This window comes from Lepisosteus platostomus, chromosome 10 (assembly GCF_059453375.1).
Source record: "Lepisosteus platostomus isolate fLepPlt1 chromosome 10, fLepPlt1.hap1, whole genome shotgun sequence".
Taxonomy (NCBI): Eukaryota; Metazoa; Chordata; class Actinopteri; order Semionotiformes; family Lepisosteidae; genus Lepisosteus; species Lepisosteus platostomus.
This window is the reverse complement of record NC_142620.1, coordinates 378,676-405,588: the sequence shown is the minus strand read 5'-3', so window position 1 is coordinate 405,588 and position 26,913 is coordinate 378,676. Positions and strand designations below refer to the sequence as shown.

The 26,913-nt window shown below is 39.1% G+C and overlaps 1 protein-coding gene and 1 non-coding gene across 6 annotated transcripts; both read right to left on the bottom strand.

The window, feature by feature from the left end:
- Window positions 1–374: 374 nt before the first annotated feature.
- On the bottom strand, window positions 375–26,777 carry syne3 (spectrin repeat containing, nuclear envelope family member 3). 5 transcript variants are annotated; one of them, XM_088647374.1, is made up of 19 exons: window positions 25,803–26,777; window positions 23,130–25,266; window positions 16,768–16,967; window positions 15,615–15,787; window positions 14,756–15,065; window positions 14,394–14,552; window positions 13,462–13,806; window positions 12,819–12,955; window positions 12,311–12,485; window positions 11,179–11,361; window positions 10,321–10,464; window positions 9,813–9,947; window positions 9,217–9,378; window positions 8,387–8,586; window positions 8,003–8,123; window positions 7,252–7,410; window positions 6,065–6,235; window positions 5,336–5,374; window positions 375–2,876 (listed from the first exon to the last, which is right to left on the bottom strand). In XM_088647374.1, the coding sequence occupies exons 3-19, from the start codon at window positions 16,909–16,911 to the stop codon at window positions 2,688–2,690; spliced, it is 2,946 nt and encodes a 981-aa protein (XP_088503500.1). In that variant the 5' UTR covers window positions 16,912–16,967; window positions 23,130–25,266; window positions 25,803–26,777; the 3' UTR covers window positions 375–2,687. The 5 variants fall into 5 exon arrangements, with proteins under 5 accessions (XP_088503500.1, XP_088503504.1, XP_088503501.1 ...); XM_088647378.1 differs by having other exon boundaries at window positions 375–2,825; XM_088647375.1 differs by having other exon boundaries at window positions 25,162–25,266.
- On the bottom strand, window positions 25,487–25,753 carry LOC148652979 (small Cajal body-specific RNA 13). The gene has a single exon (XR_015924992.1).
- Window positions 26,778–26,913: the final 136 nt, after the last annotated feature.

The following is a 26,913-nucleotide window of genomic DNA, read 5'->3' as shown; positions in this document are numbered from 1 at the left end:
TTACTTACAAGCGGAAGAGGTTAGATTTTTGGTTTCAGATTCAATGCCTGAGGAACGTCACCCTGTCAGACTTGTTTTATTCTTGTTTTGTTTTTAAAACTCCTCTTTCCATTGAACTGAATGAGGTGACTATTCCTGAGCAAGACGATCAGAACATACATGTTTCATGGTCAAGCAGAAGCACCTTTAAAGTGCTTCTCTTTCACTTAATAATTTACTACCATAGTAAAACAGACAAGCAACCACAGACAAGGAACTAATCTGCATTCAAGCATGACCTTCCCTTGGTACATTAAATTCATGAGACATTCATGACAGCTGAAACAACAGGCAAATATTTGTGGCACACCATCATTAAATTGAAGCAGTCTGGATTTATACACACATATTGCATATTTATTATCTTTGAAAGTATCATATAAAAATACTAGTTAAATACATATTCTGGTTATACATTTTTAAAAGTGTTCTGCTAACAGTGCTTCAGTTTTTAGTTTATAGAATAGTAAAATATAATATTTGACAAAAGAATTACATTTTGAAACTCCTTGATTGTGCGAATAATGACATATATATTCATGTCATGGTAAACATGTATCACCAATATCTACAGACACTGGTACAGAATATCCATTCTCTAAAAACATGGCTTACTCCATAATCCACAGTTTTCAACAGCAGTTCTTCATATAGGAGCATTTGCTAAACAAATCCCTAGTGAAGTTAGTAAGAAGTTGTTTCCATGAATATCAAATCAAAATGATTACACAGAACAAACCGCAGTAATACACATATGCAATTCTTCATGAGAGTAACAACAGATTTTCCTTAAAAATGGATCTGTTAAATGAATATGAATTATCGCGTTAGACAAACTATTACAGTGCTGTATATCGTGTAAGCTCTGTAGAACTACCTGAACTAAGGTACAACTATATTTAATATTTTCATAAAGCTCCATGCAGAAATTGATAATGAACAAGACAGTAAATGAGGAAGAACATGAAAGAACAAGAATGACTGCAGTTAATGGTGGTGACAAAAAGACAGGCAATTGTCACATGAGGGGAAAAAAGTCAACAGAGGTCTGAAGTTCATTTGTCACTAAAACCCATCTTTGCAGAAAAAAAGTCATACCTCCTGCATTAGATATACTGCAGTCATTTTTATACAATAGAAAGCTCTATCGAGTGAATTTTAGCAAATTCAAAATTTCCTTGACTACCACCACCCTTCAATAACCACATTACAGGAGAACTGATACATTTGTAATGACTTGTTTCCCCAAGACAAATAATTATTTGTTGAAACCAGTACTGGAGACTCAGTTTCCCCAAACGGTTAAAATATCCAGATACTACAGGAAGCGGCAGAATAAAGAAATAGAGTTAAGGATTATTGCATCTTCTTTTCCCTGTACAACACCATCACCTGAAACATTTAAGTTATCCCAGTAATTATCATGACAAGCTGGGCTATAGAACACTTCTATACAACAACAAACAAAATACATCTAGGAGATGCGTTACTACCAGGAGTGTTTCATGACATAATGTTTTCAAAAATAATATTTTTCTTCGTGAATGTAAAGTAAATACTTTTCAAGATAAACTTATAAAATTATAAAGGATATTAAGATATAAAACACAAAGCAATGCCTTCATCTGGTCTTTCTGACAATGTTTAGAATGATAAGAATACAAAGTGAAATGTAAAATAATAAAAAAACATAAAAATTAAAATAATGTCGATTTCATTTATCCCACCTATGTGGGAGAACAGTTTAGCAAACTATTTAAAGGCATATCACATGTATACAGTTACTTATGCATACGTTTCAATATGACATTAGTCATGAAGCATGCTGTGTGTTGCTCATTTATGAATCAGCTCTGCTTGTTCTAACTCATTAAAAGTAGGAGTACGTTCTTTGGGACTATAGCTTATCCTGTGCAATTCACTTTGTAATTTATTCACTTTGACACAGTGTCAAAGATACATATGATCAATGAATACTCCATCAATGATACCAAAATAAAAAAAAAAAATCAATGAATGTAATATAGTTAGAATATTATGTTGCTTAAATAAGTAAAATTGTCATGGTTATTTATCACAAGGACGTAAATACTGTACTTCATTAGTTCTCTGAATATTGCATATGGGTTTTCTTATCCATAGCATAGCATATCAACAGCACAGTTAAAGATCAAAATAACAAAAAGTTGTATTTCTGTACATTCTAAGTATCAACTTCTGTGAAATTAGCATTTCAATTTTTTTGTGTATAGAAAAAGTGTGAACATTAGAGCTATGTTCTGTAATGTAGCTGTTCTTACAGCTAAGCCAGAGAATGTGGCCTTTACTGTGGTTTTAGTTATACATGTTGTATTCAGTACTCGTGAACCCTGTTCTTGTCAGCAGTCAACTTGCAGCACACATGATTTGCTTTATCAGGAAAGACCAAAACATACATGAAGTGCAGGTCGCCTATTGCTCAGTTCCATTAACTGAGTGCTGCTGATGCATATTACAGTACATTTCTGGCTTCATGACTAATGTAGTTTTCAGAAGAAAAATTAAAATATGAAATACAAATCTGAAAGAATTTTTCTATGTTCTGACTGGCCGCTTTATCTAAGATCAGTGCATAATGTTTGGAGATCAGCCATGACTGTGATACTCCCTTATGTTGGAGGAGGTCCTTCATATCTCAGCATCAAGTTGAAGGATCGGGCAAAGTTGTTGGCCAGGGAGCAGCTGCTGGCAGTTTCGTCACCCCAGGGCAGCAGGAACGCCAGCAGGAGCAGGCAAAGGAGCAGGAGCTGCAGGGGTAGGGCAACACAGCACACCCTGTACAAGAACCCAGAGCGCTTCTGCAAAACGGCAGGCAGAGGCTACAGTCAGAGAACCTTCAAACACCACTGAGTGCTCTGAGAGCAGTTCAGATGAATCATCCCCTGTTCAATAAAGACAGCTGCATTTTCTCTGCAGGTTTGTAGATGTATACTAGTCTAAGTAAATTTCATGAGAAATGATAAGAAATATCATATATAGAATTTTAAAAAAGAACAGATTAAAATTTTTTGCCAGTGTTACAACACTAGTTAACTTTATTTCTTCATGATAAATATGCTTCCAAGTTTCTATCTGAGGTTTTGTAAAATACATACTATTAGCAAATTTCTAGAAACATTTTTGCAATTTAGAAACATATTTCTATATAAAATCAATAATGTACATATCAGTGCACCAAAGTGTGCAAGACTCAGATACTTTTAAGCCAGTAAAATTATATTTGCAAAGATTTACGCCTACATAAAACTATTACCAGTCCATGATTTCACAGGGTAAAATTGAATGCAAAGAGTGCAATTTCCTTGGATAATGTCATGAGCCACTTTCCATCAACGCCTCTGCTATAGCTGTGCATTATGTAGGACATTTGTGAGGGGGCGGCAGATCTGCAGTGAGCAAAAGCTCTGTGAAATGCATTAATTTTATTCAGTGACTGCACTTCAGCTAAAATATTCACTTGACTTGCATTTATATGATTAACCACGAGAAAAATAACTAACCACTTGCAAAATTACAGATTAATAGGTTTCGAGGTTTATGTTTTAAAGATTCAAAAGAAGCGTGTCCCTTATTTTGCAGTCCTCAGCTCATTTAAACTTAATTGTTTAGTTAACAAAATAAGCATTTGAATTAGCAAATTATTAAGGCAAACAACCACAATACAAAAAAATAAAAGTTAAAATTAAATAACTAGCTATATAACTAGCTGTTCTAGCTGAGCAGCTCCTGTAGTAAATCATTAAATGTCTTCTTCAGACAGAAAATATTAGTAGATATAAATATATAATCCAAGGCAGAATAATAGATAGAAAATGCACCAATACAAGCAATAAAACCTTGAAAGTGCACTTTCAAAACAAAGCTATCCAGATCTCATCTGTTGAACGAAAACTTAAGGATTACTACACTGTATATTACAAAGACTTGCATTCATATTAGCAAAAAAAGGAATAGTAACCTACTCCAAAATCTACTCTTCAAAAAGCACACACAAAAATGGCAGTTGATTTTGTACAGAACTTCTTTTCTTCACAAACTTAATAAAAGTAAAATCTTTAAACTATTTTTAAACTATTTTAAACTAAGAATATTTAAACTATTCTATTTTTAAACTGCTAGACCCCTGCTGAAGTGCACTGACTGGCTGTTGGGAGAGCATGACACTCATAATCTCAGGGTAGTGGGTTCGTGTCCCACATCGGGTGCCGTGTGGGCACAAGGCGAACAACCCTGTCCCATTAAACAATGTTATGGAAACAGCAACAGGATGTTGCTATCCCTACATGCCGGAAGGCATAACAGACAAATATCCACATCCAGACCCCTGCTGATCCAGGTGGAAAGTTAATATGGCACTGTGATTTTTTTAATGATTGACAGATGGATTATTGAAGTGTATAACACGATGCAAACTCTCAAGAATTCTTGCATCGACACAAGTAACCTGCCATGAATGGCTTTTACACTGCCTGTTGTGAGCACTGAGCGAGTACTTCTGGATGGCTTTAGAATTAACACAGAGCTTTGACATTTCCTAATCTTGGGCTGCCCACTGTGCCTTTAAATTAAGTTTATTTTCTACTGGACAGCAGACTGCATGACCTCCCACAAGTGTCAACAACCTGAAAGTAGGCAGCGGATATTAACTTTGAAACCGTCTGCTTTGATGTGTTCTATATAAATACAATTTATTGGCCTCATGCATTGGCACTCTGACTTAAATTCACCTAAATTTGGTGTAGCTTTTTAAAAAAAATGTCAAACATGTTTTTTTAATTTTATTTTTATGTAATAACAAAACATAACTCTAAAAACGTGCAACAAGGACCCGGAAGTGCGGATAATGGAATAAAAACACTCTGACACCCCATTGGGCTTCAGCTACGAGCCCACAACGCGGTACGGGCTCAGCCCCACACGCTGGCTGCCATGGGTCTGAACCAGGCGGCGGCCCGAGCACCCTGTCCAGGCTCCGCACAACGCCCAGCCCCTGTGGAGTCCCGGCTCACCGCAGGAGTGGGTGATGTCAGTGGGAACCGCGCCAGACCACCGGCTGGCAAAGTGGAACGGGTCACTGGCCCAGAAGAACTCCCACCCCGAGGGCACCGCGACTGCAAGGCCAGTGACCCCCGTCAGATTTGTGCAAACAAAACCCCATGGGCCAGTGAAGCGTTCACTCCACTACTGAATTCATTGCATGCTCCGGTATCAGTCCCATACAGGAATGACTGTATTTATTAAAACTGGTTCACTCTACCTTTTGAATGCTGATCGGTTCATCAAGAGCACCAACGTCCTGTAAAACAACGTTAAGGCTATTCAGCAGATCTCCAAGAGAAAACACAGAAATATTCAAAATGGAAAAGACAATGTTAAACACAAGGCCAGCATCTTATGCATGGATTAGACCTCGTTTTGATCATTAGAGCAGTGTGATATGGTGCCACCTTGTGGCTGTGAATTGGCTCCTAAGCATTAGAACAGGACTGCCAGCAAATATTAGATCCCTTTAAAATTTCAACTAATACAAAAACTGGGACATTGTATCATTGGTAATAATGTATTACAATTAAATAAATCACATTCTGTAAGAACATGACAGGATACCCAATATTGTGATTACACTCACATCTTTGTATAAAGTAAACACTGAAAGACTTGTGCTCTTATAATCAAGTATTATGGTTGATATTATGCTACTTGTTGTTTTTTTTATTTGGCAATGTATAAAACAAAAATCAGCAGCAGTGTTTTTTTAAATATATTTTTGTTCTGAGAACCCCACTTATAGTTACTTGACGACAGACCCCAGACTGAGACACTGATTTCTTCGCTGTCTAGGACACACTGCACTCTGAACTGAGTTCTCTGCAAACCAAGCCTCTTCGCCATCAAAGTAAAAAAGTAAGAACTTCCATATCTATATTAAAACAATATATTACAAATGTAACCCAAAGGAAAGGGGTCCTCTGTGTTTGTACTTGACCTTGGGCCCGACACTTGCTGTCAAGTTTCGTGAATCTTTCAGTTTTGACTTGTAGAGCATCCAGCGATACCGCAGCTCCTCCAGCTCTGTGTCCCCCACACCTCTGCTGCCCGAGGACGTCATTAGCTGCTGGAAGAGGCTCTGCCCATGAGCGATATGAGAATGCAAATCCTGCGTGTGGAAAACAGATGTCTGTACTGAGGACGCATGAAAAGGGAAGGCAGCGACGTAGGACTTTCAGTTTCAGATTGGGACGCTGCCTTCATCCAGAGCTGGGGTTCCTAACCTGTGTTTCCTAATCCACAAGGATGACCTAGCATACTTATTTTGAAATGTCTAAGTACATTTCTGCTTTTCATTCCAAAATAACAATTTAGTCTTTACTTAAGTTCAAGTTTATTGTCATTATACTCATATACAGGTATATGGTATAACAAAATGCTATTTAGCTAGCTCTCAGATGATAAGTAGTACAAAAAACAACAACAATACAATTGTATAATAAAAGAAAGACAGAGACAACAGGCAGTGTGCAAAACAACAACAGTCAATGTGCAAAACAACAAAAGGTAACAGGTAATGTGCAAAACAACATCAGATGTGCAAAAACATACATCAACTCAATGAAATAAAGGATAGAAAATTATGGGGAGTGAGCTTTTTGACATGTGAGGTAGAGGTAGATTTCAATGTGTGTTTGAGTTTTTGGTAGGAAAGAAGGCACTGTGAGGTTCAGATCATAGGTGAGAGAGGCTGGGAGTTTAATAGTTTGATAGTGCGGGGGTAAAAACTGTCTCTGAGTCTAGTAGTCCTGGCCCGAATGTTCCGGTACCATTTTCCAGATGGTAGAGGTTCATACAGTCTGTAGCTGGGGTGTGTGGGGTCTTTGATGATGCTTAGAACTTTCCTCAAGCACCGTCTGTCATAAATGTCCTGTATGGATGGGAGGGCAACCCCAGTGATGGACTGGGCAGTGTTCACCACTTAGAGGGAATGGTCGTCACTAACTTATTGAATGACCTTCCAGAATGAGTATGGTTTTAGAAAATAATAATAGATTATTTTAGAAAAAAACATTCAAGAGCCATAGATACAAAAACTAACTTAAATCCTAATGCTATATTTTTGTTAGAAAGAACACACTAGTCTTTAAGCACATTCACCTGAGGACTGGGAAACTGGCTTACCTTAAGACCTTTTTGCCTGATTTTCAATTCTTTACCACTCAAAAAACCTCTTCGACTTAAAATCCTGGTTAGTTTATGGTTTTCACCCTGCAGCCATTCTTCAAACTTTTTCTGTAGTTTAATAAAGTCAACATTCCTTGGGGTTTCTTGTGAGACCTCCTGAAAAACATCATATGAAACACAGTAAAAAGAATCATCAGACTTGAGCCATCCATCTCTCTAATTTATCTGTTTTGCATATTTTTTTAAGTGTGTGCTATATTTGGTGTTATTATGATTATAGGGTTTAAAAAAAAATTTTTATTCAGCATTATTTCTCTTCTCTCCCCCTATATACATGGGGAAGCTCTCAACCTCCTGGACTGCAAGCTGCTACTACATTCAGTCTCTCTCAGCACACACACCCTTTAACCATTAAAGGCCAATAAACCCTGATGAACCTGAGTTCTGCTCTTCTGCGCCACCTTCCTACATCGCAGCCACAACTAAATAAAGGAGGGTCATGAAAGGTAATTCTCATATAAATGTCCACGCAGCAGCTAAGAAAGGGCCATTGCCGACAAACGTAAGATCGGGGCAATATAAAGACTTTCTGACCCACACACACCCTCATGCAACCCAGGCAGTGAGTGGAAATAAAGATCTGCGAAGAGCACCTGCAACAGTGAAAACTATCACAAAATAAAGTTTTTAAATACCACAATATCATTAACACCTTGTCTTTTTTGACTGCTCACATATCATATTGTACCTCTTGGCCATTGTTTGAAGGTGATGGCGCTGAAAGATACTTCTGATCTATTGGCCTTGCTCCATCAGGGCTCTCTCTCCCTGGAGCCACTCTTCTTGCAGGTACAAGCAAATCACTTAATCTGGAAAAGCAGTTAGGAGTAGCAGATGTAAGAATCTTGCAATTTCAGTATTGATTTTACCTTATTTTTGAGCCTCCTAAATGGTAAACTGAGACAAATACAGTACTTTTCTCGTAATTCTGAAAAACTGGGCATCAATTGAGTAGGTTAAGACATAACCTCCCAGACTCATTCCAAAATGACTTAAATTTTAATTACACACATTCTTGGAGAAACTCCATATCAGTGAATCATTCTGAAAGGAACCGGGACAGTATGATAACCTCAGAGAAGAAGCAGAGCCGTCCTGCCTGCTGGGGGTCATGCTCAGTGTGTGGAGGATTTTCCAGGATTCCTTCAGCCGCTCCAGATTACTCCAGATGAGCTCTCTGCCGGCAGGCGAGGTCTTTGCTAGAACAGATTCTCCTTGTGCCTCAAGGTGGTGGAGCTCAATCTCCCTCTCGGGGAATTCAGCAAGGACTTTCTGAGAAGACAAAAGCACACCAGCCTAAACCTGCTGCTGCAGCCTGCACTGAACAGCTCTGAAGGGCTACACAACTAGCAATGAGGAAAAATGATCAATTATTTGTTATACAATACACAGAGCTACGGACGGAGAGCTAAGCCTCTAGCCAGAGGGTTATGGGCTCTCATCCTGACACTTGAGTGGTGTGCTCTCCCTCAGGTTCGGCACTTAACCCAACTGCTACCCGATCAAGTCACTCCTGGTCTCCTTGTCACCAAAGAAACCTGGAAAATCTCAAGCTCGTGCTGCCTGTCATGACTGGGTTTAACAGACAACAACAAATATAAGATGCTCACAGTTCAACTACAAAGACAAATTGCTTGAGACTGTTAATTATGAACCACTGCAACAACAATTTGAAATTTACCACAAGACTGTACATTGTGGATTCAAACACCAATATACTCAGGAAACAATGGGAAAAATATATGCATTGCTTTCAAAATCGAAACAAGACAAAGTCTCTGTCATAATTACAGCTGAAGTCTATTTTCCTTTCATTTACACAATATTCAAATAGAATAAACAAACAAGATGAATATGAAGTTTGTTCTGTATCATGTGAACCTCACAGTGAGACCGGCTGACCTCTGTTTCGGCTCTGTGGTGGTCAGCACTCCAGTGCTCCTCCGTGTTGTCATGCGACTCCAGTTTCTGCCTGGTTATCATCAACCACTTTTCTAGACTCCGTAGATTCTCATGGAAATTTTTATGCTCCCAAATATTTTGCCTACTTGCCAAAATCCTATCCTGAAAAGAATTACAGGAAATATAATGCAGGAGTCAACAACTTAGAATTCCCAAGGTTTCCAAAACAGTTAAAATCAGACATATTTTGATACAAAGACACTTGTATGTCTTGTGAGTATAAAGACACCTGTAAATAATTACATCAGAGGAGAAGATCAATTATAACCTTTCTTAACTGAAGACTAACTTTAGTATTTTAATATACAGAATACATTATAAAACTATATAAATGCAACCTGTTTTTTAATTTCATTTTTATATAAAACCTTGAGTTTGTAATGTAAGTCTGGTCCTGGTTAGGAACCTAGCTCAGTGCCAATTTGCTGTTTTATGTTTTGGTACGTGATCTCATTCAATTGCACATGCTTTCCCTTTTAAGTTGACTCTTGATAAATACTGAAAGGCTAAGTTTGTAAACCTGTGACAGGTCCTACCTGCAGAGCTATAGAAAGAGCCTTGTTTTCTGCTAAAAACTGGCTGATCTTGTTTTTGTCACTTGGGTTTGAGGAAGACTGACTTTTTAATGCTTCAATATGTGTTTTGACGTCTTCTAAATCCTCTTGGATTGCCTGTAATTAAATTTACATTTTTTCCATGAATTTAAAATGTAAAACTGAATAAACAGTAACCAAAAACTATACAATAAAATGGATGAAAAGAAGACACATCTGATTTTGCTGAGATATTATGTTGCACAAACTTGACGAAAATAATCCACTGATTGTATGAAAGTATATACTTTACACCTAACTAACAGATCTGGTTTTATTGCTGAACATGTTAATTAAGTTTTCCTGCTAAATAATTCACTCAGGAGATATTTGTGTGAAAATAGTTTCAACCAACAACACTAAGTGAATGAAAAACATGATTTATTCATATCTCATGCTACATAATAACACAGAAAACTGATTTGAAATGAAATGTGACATAAAAGCTCACCTGTAACTGGTTGTGTTGTCTTGTTTTGGCCTGTACATCAGGCTGCAGCTCATCTCCAATAGCAAGTCTTACTCTGATATCAGCCTGCTTTTGCAGAATTATCCCATAAACATCATCAATATCTTTTGTTCTCAACATTAAACCCTTCAAAAGAAATATGGAATAATTTAACATTAAAAAGACAAAAATGCTATAAACAGAACAATCGTGACATTTTCAATGATTTATAATACAATCAGGAATTCAATTCTGAAAGACTGAAAATGTCAGCAACACTTCAGCTGACAGTCATTACTGAAAAACCAATCACGATAAAAATCACATCATACTAAACCCCTACACCATACTATACTAAAATAAACTCCCTTCTCAGAGTGATTGAGTCTATGATAAATCATCTATGCTGCTGTTGGCTGTAGATTTTTTAAGTGCTTTACATAACTACCAGCTCTCTTATCAAGCTCAAACAGTTCTTTAAAATTACCAAATGTACGACCTATTTCACTAATCCCCACAATCAATGTCCTGAGAAAATGTTACATACTGTACATAAACTATTTTCCACGTAATAATTAAAACAACTATGTAGACAAGAAAACGTTATCCTTCTTCCAAATGCATTTATATCTCAGGAATGCTGTTTTATCACAGGGCCAGTTGTTTCTGGCCCTCAAAGAAACGTGTACATATCTTAGCCAAGGTAATGTGATCTGAAAACGTCTGGCCTGAAATGGTCTGAAATGTTCATTCCAAAAAATGTGAACACATGAGGGCGCTCTTGGTAAAAACAATGCTCTAATCTTGGGACTTTTTTCAGAGATGAAGCTATAGGATACAATTGTGGCTGCTTTCCTCTACCTGAAGCTTGCTCTTTCTCTGAAGGAGTTTACTGTGAAGATGCTCTCTCTCCTTCATAGCCTCACTGAGCTCCAGTCGCAGGCTGTCTGCCTTCTCTTCACTGAAGACACTACTCAGCAAGTCTTGCTTACTGTGCAGGAGATGCAGCTGCTGCTGGAGCAGGCTGCTTTGTAACAACAGCTCCTGTATGGAATAAAAGGAGCCATTCATTTATGTTAACAGTAGTCATGTTTTTTTATTCCTTGTGTTTTTTGCAGTTGCAGTGGCTAAAAAACATTGTTTTAGGTTTATAGCTTTTTTATGTCACGAAAACACTGTATTACAAAGTTTTAAAGTTCTGATTCTCCTGTTTCAATAAAAAAGCTGCTCTTTCATTGAGAAAACTTTCACAACTTATGCAAAGAAGATTGAGAGTGTTACATATTGCAATATAGCAAAAACATCTTGCAATCTAAACTTCTATAGACAAAATAGTCTGCAGAAATTACAGTAATTTCCCTTAGGAAAGTTTTCCAGGGACAAAAATGCTTATTTTAAATGACAGAAGGCTAGATCAAGTTTCAAAAGTGCTGGGAGTCTGTCATGCCTGCGGGTAAACAGTCTGCTGATGTTTTTGTTCTCAGAAATAATCTTCCTATACTTAAGCTGCTCAACTAGACTGAACATGCTCAATCAGATACAGAACAAAAAATGATTCTAAACATTTACAAGTCTCTCCCATAAATTTCCATTCACAAAATAAATTTGCTTTAATATTATTTACACCAAGCAGTTTATATTTGAAAGAATTATTTAAAAAAAACATGAAAAAAACAGTTTATTTCAGAAGGAAAATCTGCAGGGTGTCTAATTAACCCAAAACATTTTTAAAACTTCAAATAGAGCTAGAAAAGGAGATAAGATACAGTAGAATTATCTTGATGTGAGGTCAATTAAAGAAAATCTCAATGAGTACAGAAAGGGAATGATGTGCAACACATGCCTTAGGACATATGTTAATACAGTACATTGGAAGGTATCATTAGACTGCATTCCATTCAGTGCATCTCCAGAATTCCTGTTCCTGTAGCACACAGCTCCTGGACTGCATTCCTATGAGCTGACAGACTGAGAAGGGTGCGGAAATCTCTACCTCAATGTTCCGCAAGTGCACACTGATAAGAGAGCTGTCAGCAACATCTGCGGATGCATCCAGGGTTCTGGTCACCAAGGGACTCCACTGACTAAAGTCCCGGAGAGGGTCCTGGAGAACGCGCCTCAGGCTGGCCTCCATCTCCATGGACAGCCGGAACGCCTTGCTCTTCACGCTGAAAGGATCCCACAAATCACAGGCTTAAAGCGGGCAGTGTGGATTACCACATCATCAGATATGCACATAATGGAAAAAACACTTAAAAAATAAACACTGAAGCATTAACCATTTAACCATTTTGAACAGTTTCATGGAATAATCTTAAATGTTCCATTCCAAAAAATAGAAGAAAACTGATAGTAGATCTTCATTTCTAAAACTCTAGATGAAGAGTCATGAAGAAACAGAATGTAAAAAGTGATGTAGTAGTGCAGTATATTTTTCCTGAACTGTACATCTGAGCCAAGAGGTGATCCTGAGTCCGTATTCTTCCCAGAGAACTGTTCACCTTTGATATTCCTTCACCACAGCCAGGACTTCATCAGACAGGGGTTTTGTGTCTTGGGAGAGCCTGAACAACCCCTTCAACTGGGCCTTCAGCCTTTCAATACTGGACTCCTCCTCCGCCAGAGCCATCCTGGTGGCCTGGGAATCAATTAACAACAGGGTTAAGCTAAAGAACACAAGAAATCTCAAAAAATACACAGTGAAGAACTAAATTAGAATCATTTCTTCAGAATTTCACATACATCTAACCATTTTTGAAAATATAATGAAAAGACAATCAAGATTGATTAAGTTTACACTTCTTGTGAGTTCTGTTCCAAAAGTGAATAACCTTAACTGATCCTCACAAAACATCTTACTTTTTGCATATGTTGTAATATTTTGATAAATTGTTAATTTTGTGTTGGGCTGCAAAAGAATCCAACTTTATCTCATTGCACATTCAGTATAGTACTACCATAATGCTCCTTTTTTCCCTTGGGGATTTAAACATGGTGCTGTTTTACCCTGAAACGACATCTCTGGTAACACCTGCATGCGTTCAACTTGACAGCTAAAAAACTGAAATTCCAAGAATTTATGGCACCGAAGAGAGAGAGAGAAAAAAAAGCTATATATCAAAAACACTATTCCATAAAATGCACCGTATATCTTCTCCATGTGACCATCATCTGCTCTTCGGATCTTTCACCATCCTGCGTTTCCAGTTGCCGACTGAGTTCCAGCACCCGATTCCAGAGCTCTGCGATGTTCTCTCTAAGCTGGCTGGCCATGGCCATGCGCTCTGCCTGCGACTGCAGGGTGACCTTCGCTCTCTCCTGCTTATGGACACAGCTCTGCCGTAGCCTCTCCCAGGACTGGCGCAGGTCCTCCACCTCTTCGGCGATCCTCCTGGAGCCCTGGGGAGAAGTGTTGGCCTGCACAGACTCAGCTAACATTTCGATCTTTTGCACAGTTTTCTCTTCCCTGTTGACACTTCTGTAAAGCTCCTATAAAATAAAACAAAAAAATCACAAAGAGGAACATCAGCCTTTTTGGCCACTCAAGGAAGACAACGATGTATAAATGATTTCAATCTGAGCTTCAGAAGGTGGAAGCCTGCTCAAGAATACAAAAAAAAACAACAAATGATGACACTGAGATCTAATGATTTTTAAGAAAGTGGCTAGAGGTCCTAGCCCAGTAAAGCCCAATCCATCATTTAGGATCCCAACCATCCCAGCCACAAACTGTTCTTCCCCCTGCACTTTGGCAAGCGGTACCGGACTATTAAAGCACAGACCACTAGACTCACTACCCTACTGCAGTGCACATCCTTAACAGACTAACTGCAATGCCTCAGACTCAATGCACCTCTGCACTATGCACTTTTTGCATGGTCTAATGTTTTTTTCTTTTACTTTATTTATTGTTCTGATTGTATTATTTATTATGTTGCAATATACTGTCTACACTGTGTGGTGATGTCTGCTGTACTGTGTATGTCCTGAGAGATCAGAGCGAATAAGAATTCCAATGTACAAGTACATATGGCAATGAAGTCCTCTACCTCTACTACTACTTTAATCAGGTATACCTCCAGTTCCTTAAGCTTTTCTTCTGTCCCATCCTTTGTCTTTTCATTGTAGCAGCTGAGTTCTTCACACTTAGATAACAGCCACATCCGAAACTTTTCTGCCAGGCTTTGATAGAGCTGGTGCTGTTCTACCACTTTGGTAAGTAGCAGCACTCTTTCCTGAAGGAAAGAAGAAGCAACACAAGTAAAACCACGAGAACAATTTCAAAATCAACAATAACACAGGGACTGTTCAGTGGAGTACTTCTGCAGCACTGGTTATAGTTAAAATTAAATTTACACTGCATTAATGTAGTGTAAACACTTTCTACCAACTGTGCTTTCAAGCAGACTAAGAAAATAAATGGCCTGTCAGTACTGACCTGAGATCTGGTTCTGATGTCTTCATAGCTGGTCTTCAGGCCCTTCAGGACCTCTTCTCCCACAGTGGGGTCCTGGGTGCGGCTGTGTAGGGTGGCTGCCTCTTCCATCAGCCTCTCCAGAAGGAGGGCCTGGTTCTCAGTGTCGCTGAGCAGGATCCTGTGGTGGTCCAGCTGCCACAGCTTCTCCTGGACACCCAGCTGCAGCTCCAGCTGGCACTCCAGGGCACTGCTGGTCTTCGCCAGCCACTGTCTGAACTCCTCGAGAGCCTTTAGGTACTCACTCCAGTGCAGCCACACCCACTCGATACGGCTGCAAGCAGCAGGACAGGACAGCACTGGGTGAGCAAGACACGCCACCTCCTTCACTGGTCTGTTCGAGTGCTTTGGCGGGTCAGAGAAATTCCTCTTTAAACGTCAATATCCCTTCTCGTTTTAGAACTGTGACAATAAAGCCTACGAGATTCCATCTGAGATTGTATGGCCAGCTCTTGCTTTGTGCTTGCATGAGTGTTTAGACAATCTTATACCTTTTTTTGGCCTTAGAGATATTAAAAAATAAATTCAGTTCAGGCATGATTTAGTACGTAGAAGTGACCGCTGTTTATGTGCTTAAAAAGGACATGATACATTTAAATATGTTTATCCAAAACTGAAAACCTACTCTACTGGCCTTAGATTATGAAGACACAGTATAGCTGTGCTATATATAGCATCCAGTTAAAAACTAGTTTATCACCAACACATCATCCATTATTACTGCAACAGGATTCTGAGAATTTTGTTTTCCAAACACATTTTGTAGCCTCACTGAAAAAAGGATTTTTGGTACAGAGTAGAATAACAGTATTTGCTACAGTACCTGTGACAGTGGATGATATATGTGTATGTTTCCTCCCACAGGTCTTTGACTTCCTTCAGCTTGGTGAAGGTTTCCTGCTTTGTGTCTTCATCCCCACACTGCAGAAGAGCCTCTCCTGCCACCAGTACCCTGTCCATCTTCATCCTGCCTTCATGCTGTGACTCATATATTCTCTGTTACAACAAATACATAAGTACCTTAGCAAGCTAATTAAACTGCAATCTAAAGAGAAGTGCTGAGATAAAGGATGTGTTGTTATACACAGGCCATGTAAGAAGTGCTAGAAATTGAGTAGTGGACAACAAAAAAGAAACACTTCAGTAAATGAGGGACACTAAGTATATTGAAAGTAAGGGCTTCCACACAGGTCTGGCTCAAATGCCACTGCAGTGTGCTTTGCATCATGTATAAAAATTAAGGACAGGCCTGGCTACTTAGAGTCTGATTAAGGCTTACATAGCTGAAAGAGAAGACCTTGGTGACACTGAGAGAGGAGTGATTGTTGGGCTCTTTTGGCAGGAGTTTAAATAACTGAAACAGCTCAGCTGGCTGGTGTCTCAAGAGATAATCCAAGTGAAAGATATGAACGGTGGGCAGAACTGAGTACTCCAGGATTATAAGGTCCGTGCATTAATTTGAAATGCAAGGAAAAACAGGAGAACAACTGCAGATTAATCGACACACTCAACCTCAGGTATGATCAGCTCGTTTCATCAGAATTGTCCACTGAGAACTCCACAGAACGGGATCCTATGGTCAGGCTGCAGTGCAAAAACTGCTCATCACACCAGCAATGCAGATTTGTGACCCCAGTGGTTCATGTATGCAGTAAGGTTAAAAAATGTGTGTCTTTAAACAATACCGTTTAAAATATCATTAATATATAATATATTTTGAAACTCACCTTACTGACAATTATGGGAAGAGCGTGGACAATGAAAAACAAAAATATCAGAAGAACTGTATAAGGTGCTAAATAAGACATATTCACAAATACATTTTAATCTCACTGAAGGGTAATGTTTAATTGTCCATGCCCACCTCTTTTAGATCACAGTCTTTATGTGACAGGGAACACCTCAGTATTACAGTAGGTCAGGAAGAGGCTATATTGATTTCTGCCCACTCTGGGGAACCCCAATGTTTTCCTCACCTCCGTTTCTCTGAGCCTGGCTTCCAGCTCTGTCCTGGGGCCCTGGGTGTTGTCACTGATCTGTAGCCTCTCCTGGATAGCCTGCATCCAGGCCTGGGCATTCTCCAGGCTCTCTCCGAACTCATCCCACTCCTGCTGGGTCATGGCAATGCACACAAGAGCTTGACAGGAGGCCCTGCTCTGTCAGTCAGCCTGGGAATCTGCAATGCAATCGATTGGAAACAATTGGTACTGTAATGATCATTGTCACACAGCAGCCATATCACCCTGCAGCTCTCAACTGGCTACTCATTGGAGCCCAGCAGGGCTGAGCATGGTCAGTACCTGGATGGCTATGGTTGCTGCTAGAAGTGGTGTTAGTGGGACCAGCAGAGGGCACCCACCCTGTGGTCTGTGTGGGTCCCGATGCCCCCGAATAGTAGTGGGGACCTTATACTGTAGTGGGCGCCATCTTTCGGATGAGACGTTAAACCGAGGTCCTGACTCTCAGTGGTCATTAAAGATCCCCGGGCATTTCTTGATAAAAGTAGGGAGTTATCCCGGTGTCCGGGTCAAATTTCCCTCCTCGGCCAAACTGTCCCCATGTGTGATTGTCTTGCACTTGCCCTACGATGGACTGAACCCTGCCTTGTGCTCGTTGCTTGCTGGGTAGGCTCCGGCATCCCATCACACCGTATGGTATAAAGCGGTTTGGCAAATGACATGACATGACATGATCACTGACATGATCAGCTATAACAAACAAACAGCTTTCTGGTTGACTTTACCAGGTCTTCATTGGTGTCTGTTATTTAGGAAAACTGCCTGAACACTCCCTAAATTTATTTAGAGGAATCCAAAGGGATTCAGAGAAATGCTCTCATAATACCTTTAATACTTAAAAGTTCTCTTAAATTGCCCCCCCCCCCCCCATGGATGAATGCAGTATGTTTAATTGAATTGAATTAAATACTGGGTTAAATTAAACCTAAAAATATTCCTAATGCAGCAAGCTATACCACTATGGATTACTAATTTATGAATAAACAGTGTGGTTGTCAAAACACATATAAAATGTCACTAGGTACAATTATGTGACTTTTTACAAAAACGGGTTTATAGAGAGAGACATTTTTAGGTTTTTTTCTATTTGGTTTAGTAGGCAGATTATCTTTATTTTTGTGCCTGTTAGCTATTATATAGGATTCTGGTTGGTCAGGACATAAAGTAGGCCTTCAAGACGCCTTGTTTGTAAATAATGTAACTTGGATGTTGTATGTTTATGTTGTTTGTTGTTTAGTTAGTGTTGTGTAAATATTAATAAGTATTTGTTTAATCCAGTGTGTCTGATTTATTACTCTTTTCACAAAAGCTGTGCCAGAGAACTAAGAACTCAGGTGCCTCTAACTGGTAATGCCAGCCACTCAGAGATATTCTTGGCAAAATCTTGGTTTTTATTTTATTTACTGATTAGCATGCTCTGTCTATTCCTTGTATTCTCTATTTTCATAATGCCTATTTCCAACAGTATATTTTTCATTGTTATTTATACAAATTACTGTTGAACTGTATTATATTAAGGCTAAAGTCATCTGAAAAAAAAAGATCTAAAGGTATATGACACACTATAAGTGTTTATCCAAAGAACTACTTTAAAACTTAATAAGATGACTGATAAAAGTCTATACTGTGACCAATAAACAGTTCTAGTCCTGCATTTGAACAAAAATGTAGCGTATACACAGTAGCACATACGCACATGTAGTGTTAAGATTTGGGTAAACTCTCGACAAGAAGCTCAGGCCTTCCTAAGAAGCTGTTGTCAGTCACAAAAGAGTCCCTTTTATTCTATGTGGATGGAAACCACACGGACGCTGGAACCTTGAGATGGTGTAGAGAGCATAGGCTGACCTGTAGCGATCCTATAACACATTATGGTTGTATAAGACTATGGTTGTATAATTGGTGGTCCCTGTCCACTTTTTTCTGAGAGTGGCCTCCTTACCTGACACACTACAGTCTGGTGCACAACAGCACTTGTATGCACATGGTTACATGGGAGAAATAGCTACACCTGAAGCACAAAGCTGCTGTGGGATCTAGTTCCCAACAAGTCTTTTTTTTTTCTTTGGAAATAACACCTCAGGAAATCAATTAATAACACTACAGTGTCTTCTCTGGCAAAATGCACATGTAAAACGTAAAATCCCCATGTCTGATTTTGTAACTAGAAAGGATTAGTCATTAGGAAGGGTGTGTACAGCAGAAGGCTGGGCATGGCTGACTCCCTCTGGCTACAAAGCAAGCACGCATTATGGAAGATGGAGGGTAGTGTTTTGCAGAGCACGTGAGAAGTCACAAAAAAACTGCCCAAAAAAACCCAACACCAAACACAATCCCAACTTTTTGTCTTAAAGAGAGATCTCTCCTTGCAATCACCTTAAGAAAGCCTGAGAACTTTCTTTTATCTTGTTGAGAAGAACTATGATAAGTGTTATATTGAAAATGAAAACATTTCTGAAATAGTTCCCTAGCATTTCTGCAAGCCAGAGAAGGGAGTGGAAAGATTAAAATCATCAGTTGTAAACTCCTGGGGAGGACAGGCTCACTGAGCCAACAGTGTGAAAAGAGCCTGAAGCAAAACTGCAAAAGCTTGAGTTTTTGTTTTAATTCTGAAATGCTGCATTAAGTAGGCCTTGTCTGTAAAACACTTAAATATCATTAACAAAACAGCTCTTTTCATCAGGAATGGGATTCAAATAGAAGGATTTTCTTTCCTTTGATGAACAGACATCTTCTCTCACAAAACTTGTAACACGTTTCCTGCGAATAATCACTTTTTTTAATCTGCCTTTTAGACCTTTAAGTTAACAAACCACTGGTCTTGACTATGGAATAAAACACAATACATCTGAACTAACTGAACTAAATAATAAGTAAATTAAATTCTGAACTCAAAAGTTCATATTTATTGCTTTCCTGGAATCAAACTAGCATTCAGATACACTGAAGGATTGTCCTAAAGGACACTATTATTCTTAGTCTAAAGCAAGAAATAATATTAGCTAAAACAAAAAGAAATGAGCTAGGTGGGAAAAATGGCCTCCTCCTGTTTGAAACCCTCCTTATGTTCTCAATGTGCATGGGCATGTTTGCCTCAGATAATAGATAACTATACAGGGAATTACTGCAAAATTCACATTTGCTTTCAACTGCCATCAGGTAAGTAGTTTTTATTTGGTTGAGCCAGATAGTTTCTTTTTTCTAAATTATTTGCATACACACCTATCCAAGGCTTAAGATACACAAAGCACTTTATCAAACTTCTTTGTCCCAACTAGGAATACTCATGCAGTTTTGTATTACAGATTATGGAATAATTTACTTATTGAAATGTCATGTATTCAGCAACCCACCTTCTTTCTCACAATATCTAGCAAACAAACCTATTCCTCTTCAGTCCATAACACATTTTGATGAGTCATCTGATAACAAAAACATTTTGACTGTCTAGTCTACCTACATACCTTATGCTAAGGAAGTTCTCTCACATTTTTGTTTACTATTAGTGGCATTGTTTTTTACCGTAGCCTAACAATCTTTCGACTATAATTCTCAATGCTTGAACATCTTATTGGCAAATCAAAACATTAAAATACTGTAACAAACATGAGGCTATGAGAAAAAAAAAATCTAATACCAGGCCCTAATGCCAGCAAAAGCCATTAAGATTAACAGTAACTACACTTCCTTAAATCAGGGAATACCAAGTATCACATGGAATGTTTTTCTTGATAACACAGTAATAACTTGGCGGCAAGCTTAATATGGCAAATATTTATTTTCAACAATACATAAATACAGTACACATAGCATATATGGATATGTACAAAGCTGTGAGTTCCCAGAGCCCTGACTTCTTCAGGCCTAGAAAATACAGAGTTCCACCCGATATCAATATATAAAACATGTTAAGAGGGCAAAGAAAGCACCTGTGTCATATCAAACAAGGATCCTGCCTAGGAGTAAATCACTCTCTTAAGCCGACGCTAGATGAATTGGGACCTATTTCACTATTCTAAAAGAGTGCATCACAAACAAGGAAAAAACGTGTTTTTGCCTGTAAATCCACATTTAGGAAATCATTTTTTTCCCAACAAAGTAAGACAGCAAGTCCCTTTCTTACTTTTCTGGGTTATCCTCCAGTGCTCAATCTATTAAGTGCTCAATGGACAGATTTTACTTCCTGATGCTGTTGAAGAATGTGTTTCTCTTACAAGCCTTTGAGATGACTCTCCATTATTTGTCTGTTTACTGTGTGTTCTATTTATCTTGATATGAGGACCACTGTCTCCCATTCCAATAAAGACTGGCTTAATGACCTCACAGAGAGTGCTCCCTTCAATATGGACAAGATGTTTCACTTTATTACTTTACCATTTAAAAGAGACAGACAAGGCCATTCTTTGATGTTCTGTCTTCTTTTAAAGGTAGTTCTATACAATTGCACTAATAAAAAATCATTAAGATTCAACTGCATCAAAACTCAAAACACCTCTGCTTCAATCTCTGGGAAAAAAGGTTTAAAAATGTATTAACTAATAAATAAAAAAATAAATAGCATCTATAAAACACATTTAAAATTCTAAAGCCATCCACATTATGACATTTTATTAAAACTAATGCTTTTAAAAACTTTATTAGAATAACTAACAACTGGATTGATGCTTAGAATCTTATTCTTTTTAAATGCATTATTTTTTTTAAGTTTACAATTTGTTAATGAGTATGACAGCCATTCAGCTGCAACAAATAAAATATCAGCATTTGTTTCAACTGCAATTCCTAGACATATGACTTACTGCAGCAGTGAAATAGATCTATGCCTAACAGTTCAATTACCCTTTATTTTTTTGTTGTTTTTAATCAGAGCCAGACAGCATTTTTTAAATCCAAATTACTCAAGTAAATACATATGAAATGCTATAAACTGAATTCCAATTTTAGCAGTGTGCCAGTTTTTGAACACAGTGAACATTTTCCTGTATGACTCATTCTAACCAGCCACAGTTTTTTTCCATGGTTGCTCGGCCAACTATCTTGGTTTTTACAAATATTCTGCCAGTTTTGAACAAAGTAGTTCACTACTTAAAAAAGCTTACATATCACAAAAAAAACATTTGCTGATAATTTCAAAACACCTACCTGAAGAAATCATTCTGATACGACGTCCTCTCTCATATGTACCATGCCATAATCAACATCAGAAAGCATGGCCATTAAGAAACAATTTTATAGCTGACTCAGGGGCTCACTTTATCCATTTATTTTTAATACCTCTGTATTGCTTTGTCCTGCTGTGTCACAGCCTAACCCAGCAGGAGACAAGGCAGGACCACTCCTGGACAGGATACCAGTCAATCACTGGGCATACAGACACACATCCTGGTAGCATTGTGAAGAGAGCAATTAACTGGCCAGCAAGCCTTTAAACTACAGAAGGAACCCGGAGCACTTAATTAAAACGCACAGTGCCAATTGTGGGGGATAATATGCAAATCATCTTGTGTTCCAAGCTGGAACTGAACCCAAACTAAGAGCAGGACTGACCTCCATGCCACAAGATGCTTACTTTTTGTCCCTATGAAATGCTGGATTCTGCTTTTAAAACCTGTCATATTCAACTTCTGAGTGTACCTGATGCAACGTTTAAAAAGTGTATTGGTATTGCAGTTTAAACATTTTATTATGAAACCTTACCAGCATACGGAGGTGCTGTGTAAACAGAACACGATAAAACTGCATGCTACAGTACGTTACTACAATGGCAGTTCTGCCCTTCAAAACGGTAAATCCAAATGTCAGACCCTTATAGACATAAATGGCATAAATAAATGAAAAACAAGATTGATCGATGAAAATAGAACTTAATCTATCCACTATAGTATTTGTGATGTCCACAGTACTTTAACTTAAACCTTGCCCATGCTGATGTAACGAGATTTTGAACGATCACTTGCCAAGAGAAAGTTCCTCTAGTCCCTCCCAGTCCTTGCTATCTGTTAGGACAGATGAAGGGATGTAAATACACAACTTCCTCGTTTTAGTTTTCGCTTTGCAAAATATTTTATAATTGCGGAAAACACATACCAGAAACGACGGGCTTTGTCGCAACAAAAGCACTTAACTGAGATTAAATCTGAACGTTTCGGAGAACACAAATACCTCCCGGACTGCTTACAGTATGAATGGAAATTCAAGGAATGCACTGAACGTTTTAGCGCACGTTGTTTTAATTTGGAGTCTCATGCCCAACTGCTGCGTCTTTTTAAAAATAAACTGGACCTCATATGACTATTCTAAGTGCAAGCAGATTGTCTTACCTTACTACCTGGACATCTATACTGCGCTATGATTGGTGTGTCGCAGACCGAAAATAATCCCCAGCGCAACGCGGTCGCTCTCGCCCACCCGAGAGCAAGGGCAGGAAGTGAGTGTCCTGCCCTGCTGAGCACAGACCCGGGTCTGAGCACAGCGCCACATTTCCAACAGCAGGCATGCCCAGTAGATCAAAGCACACCGCACTACTGTACTTCTGTCGTACAGACAAGATCAATACCCGCAGAGCAACCGATCGCCTTGCAGTGTAGTTGATTTTAGGACCGTGTTTCAAGTCCCAACAAAATGCAGGAACTGTAACATCGTGAGGTATAGTCGGCACCGAAAAGGGTTGCGTAGTTGTCCAAATATAGGGTTCATTAGTGGAAAAAACTGGATACTGTTTAAACTAGAGCTTAAATTTGCATTACATTTGCATCCCTGTTGCTAAATTATCAGAGAAATATAATTTGAAAGCTGTAAGCCTTACCTTTGGCGCGATATATGTAAGAAGGGCTGACATCTACTTTCAAGCAATGAAATACATGCTGTACCAGATGTAAGCTATATAATGCTGTAAGTCAGATCCCAAAGTCTAGGACCCAGAAGCACACATTCAGCAACAGCACAGCTCAGGACACAACCAGATGACATTAAAATTAAGAAGGTTTACAACCACTGGGAGGATAATAACCTGTGAACCGGGCATTGGTGAACCGGAACAAAAACTCTGGAAAAAACTACAGTGAAATGAATAAACTAAGCAGTATTATTATAACTGATTAAATAATGCTTTAATTCCTTAAACTGGCCAAGGTAAAAAAATAAATAAATAAGACTTTTATTCACAAATTTCAAAGATGACATAATATCAGCAAATACACAAACAAGAGATAGTAAATAAAATATCCCACAGCACCCATAGGTGATCAAAAAGATGAGAAACATGAAGGTCAATGTAGAGTCTCAGACTATGACCCTTCTGTGCCCAAAGGCCTCCTGTGAAACCACTGCTGGGGGCCAGTAACTCCCTGGTACTGGTGTGAAACTCAAGGCCAACCAACATGGGAGAAAGCTGTGAACAAAGACTCGCTGGAGAACATGACAAGATCACTGATGCACTATACAGTGCTGATGATACGTACAACACCATGTTCCTGTCGGGATGCAAGTTATTTATAGTGATTAGTATAATGCTGAGCTAATTAAGTGATTTCATACTGTCTGGGTGGTCACTCCTGTAGCCAATTCTGTGGCATTCAGGTACCTGAATTACCACTAGTTGTGACTGGACTCAGGCTTTGACACATGGACACCCACTATGAGGCAAATCCATCATGTCTGGTTTGTCTATTCTATTCTACAGCCAACTACAAAACACAAAGCCCTGAAATGTCTGGCTGAGTTCCTCATCAAGAGATTGATTTTAAATTCAACTGTATCATGATAAAAGGCTACATCAAAACTATTAATGCTACTAAACCTTCCCCGATGTCATCATTCCGATTTTTTCACTAGCACTTGGAACAACCGTATCCACCTATTAACAAAAATAAAAAACCTTGTGTTAAACTTAACCTTGAATACTTACAGAGGTGCAAGCCATACAACTTCAGACTTTAGTTATTAAAATGAACATGTAAAGGTTTATTCTGTGCTGAAGAGACACCCGAAGAAGGCTCCACAGCCGAAACATTGCGTTTCTTTTCTCTTCAGGACACAATAAACCTTTACATGTTCCTTGCAGCCTACGCATGCTGAGGCAGCTACCTATCGGAACTACTTTAATTAGTTTAACAAGACCTAATATGGGTCTTTTCAAGATTCACAGAATACAGGCTTATCTTAAGAATGATTCTAGTTTTGGTTCCATGTGCAAATACACCATGCAAACCTAGAGATTCCAGTAACAGATTACAACAGAGATAGACAACATGCTTGCAAATGATTTCACGTACAGCCAATGAATATTGGTTGTAAACTTTAGTCATGTGAAAATTGATATGCATGCATCTTAAATATGTTGTGATACAGTACATTTTTGCAAATCTTTCCTGATGTACTTCACAAACCAAATCCCATGTGTCCTTCGATCTAAAGGCGTCCAACATACAGTGTCACTTTGGAGATGCCTTTATCTTCCTGTTAAAATAAAAGAGGTTGAAATTAATTTGTATGACAACTCTTAGACATCATGTATTATCCTTTACATAAATAAAGGACTCATGATTATTATACTAAATTATCATGAGTCCTTAATTTATGTAACTTTACCTCTAGTGTGGAATTAAACTAAACCATTCACAGCAATTCCTTTTCCTAACCTTCACGCACAAGACTGCAGACACAAGGGGTTTGACAGTTTTATAGCAGCTTTGAGTATCTGGTAGAAAGAGCTCGCTTCACCGAACAATATCAAGCTGCAGCTGTCTTTGCTCTGCCTGTCTGCAGATCGATGACAGAACTGGACTATCCGCCATCTCCGTGGAAACAGGGCTCGAGTGTAGGGAGAACATCGCACGTGGGGCTGCGAGTCTCGAGCAGTCACGCCTTAGCTTCTCCCACTGCTATCCGCCATCCTGACAAGCCCCAGGCTCAGACTCCAGGGGCACCAGCAGGACGGCAGGGGAACCGGGGCAGCACACCACCAGGCCCACAGCAGCCCTTCACACACCCACCTGCATGCCGTCCGGCTCAGCCTCATGGGTCAACCGCAACGAGCCCGCAGAGGCGCCTGCGAGAACACACCACCAGCTCCACTGCACACCACCTGTGGACCAAAGGGAGACCAGCTGATCCCGCTCATGTCATAAGCGGCATGTGTGTGCAGTCCGTCAGAAGACAGCGTTCTGCTGGTGTCTGGTTAAGCCTATGTATCTTAGAGCCATGCCGAGACTGTGGAATGGGTAGTTGTCCACAGCTTTGCTGTTAACTGGAATAAATCACTGGTTCAGTGTCCAGGACGCTCGACTCACGACGGGTTATAACTGGAACACAAGAGCTAGATTGAGTAGCCATCAGAAACCGTTCCAGAATTCATTAAAAAAAAACGATAAGAGCGCCATCTTTAAAATGCCCCTGCGTTTTTAAGCATAAACCAACATTTTATCCACCTTTGACTCTTACCAGATCTAGTAATTTAGTACAGCAATTCACACTATCTACGGAACCAGTTAGTTAAACGCTGTCTTCAACTTGTTGCAACTGACTGCGGTAAAAGCTCAGTAAATGCATATAAATGTAATCAATACCAGTTCTGATTATAAGCAAAACATATTACACACTTAAAACCTAGTCCGATTACACGAATAAGAAGCTAATCTAAAATTAACGTCTTTTGGATATTTAAGAGTTCGTATCATTCGATATAACCAATTCACAAACAAAGCACATTGCATTCTAACGAAAGACAATCCGGCACCGCAATGCAACAGCAGTATGAAACTCGAGGCTCCCGGACTCCTCTCCCCAACAACACACGCGCACAACCCCCCGCAGGAGCACGCGGAAGTGACCCCGCAGCCCCTGAGGTTTAACCGCGATTACCGGAAGCGCTTTTGCGAGTTTTCAGTCCTGGATTTTAGTTTCTAAATTAAAAAAAATCATTGCAAGATTAAAAATTATTAAATATCGTTAAACCCAATACATTTGGGAAAATAACCGGTTACAGTTAATTCGCACATATCAGTATTTTCTTAACTAAGGAAACTTCAGCCCTGATTGATCGCGGACACAGCGAATCAGAACGCGGGGAGTCCGGCGGCAGCCAATCAGCGCCCGGCGCTGCGG

What these genes read in the sequence shown, in the direction of transcription:
- syne3 (XM_088647374.1), bottom strand. Translation starts at nt 16,911, where the DNA reads ATGACCCAGCAGGAGTGGGATGAGTTCGGAGAGAGCCTGGAGAATGCC. An exon ending in CTCTTTCTATAGCTCTGCAG is followed by an intron (nt 9,379 to 9,812) that starts GTAGGACCTGTC and finishes AATTCTTTTCAG; the next exon opens with GATAGGATTTTGGCAAGTAG. An exon ending in CTTCAAACAATGGCCAAGAG is followed by an intron (nt 7,411 to 8,002) that starts GTACAATATGAT and finishes GATGTTTTTCAG; the next exon opens with GAGGTCTCACAAGAAACCCC.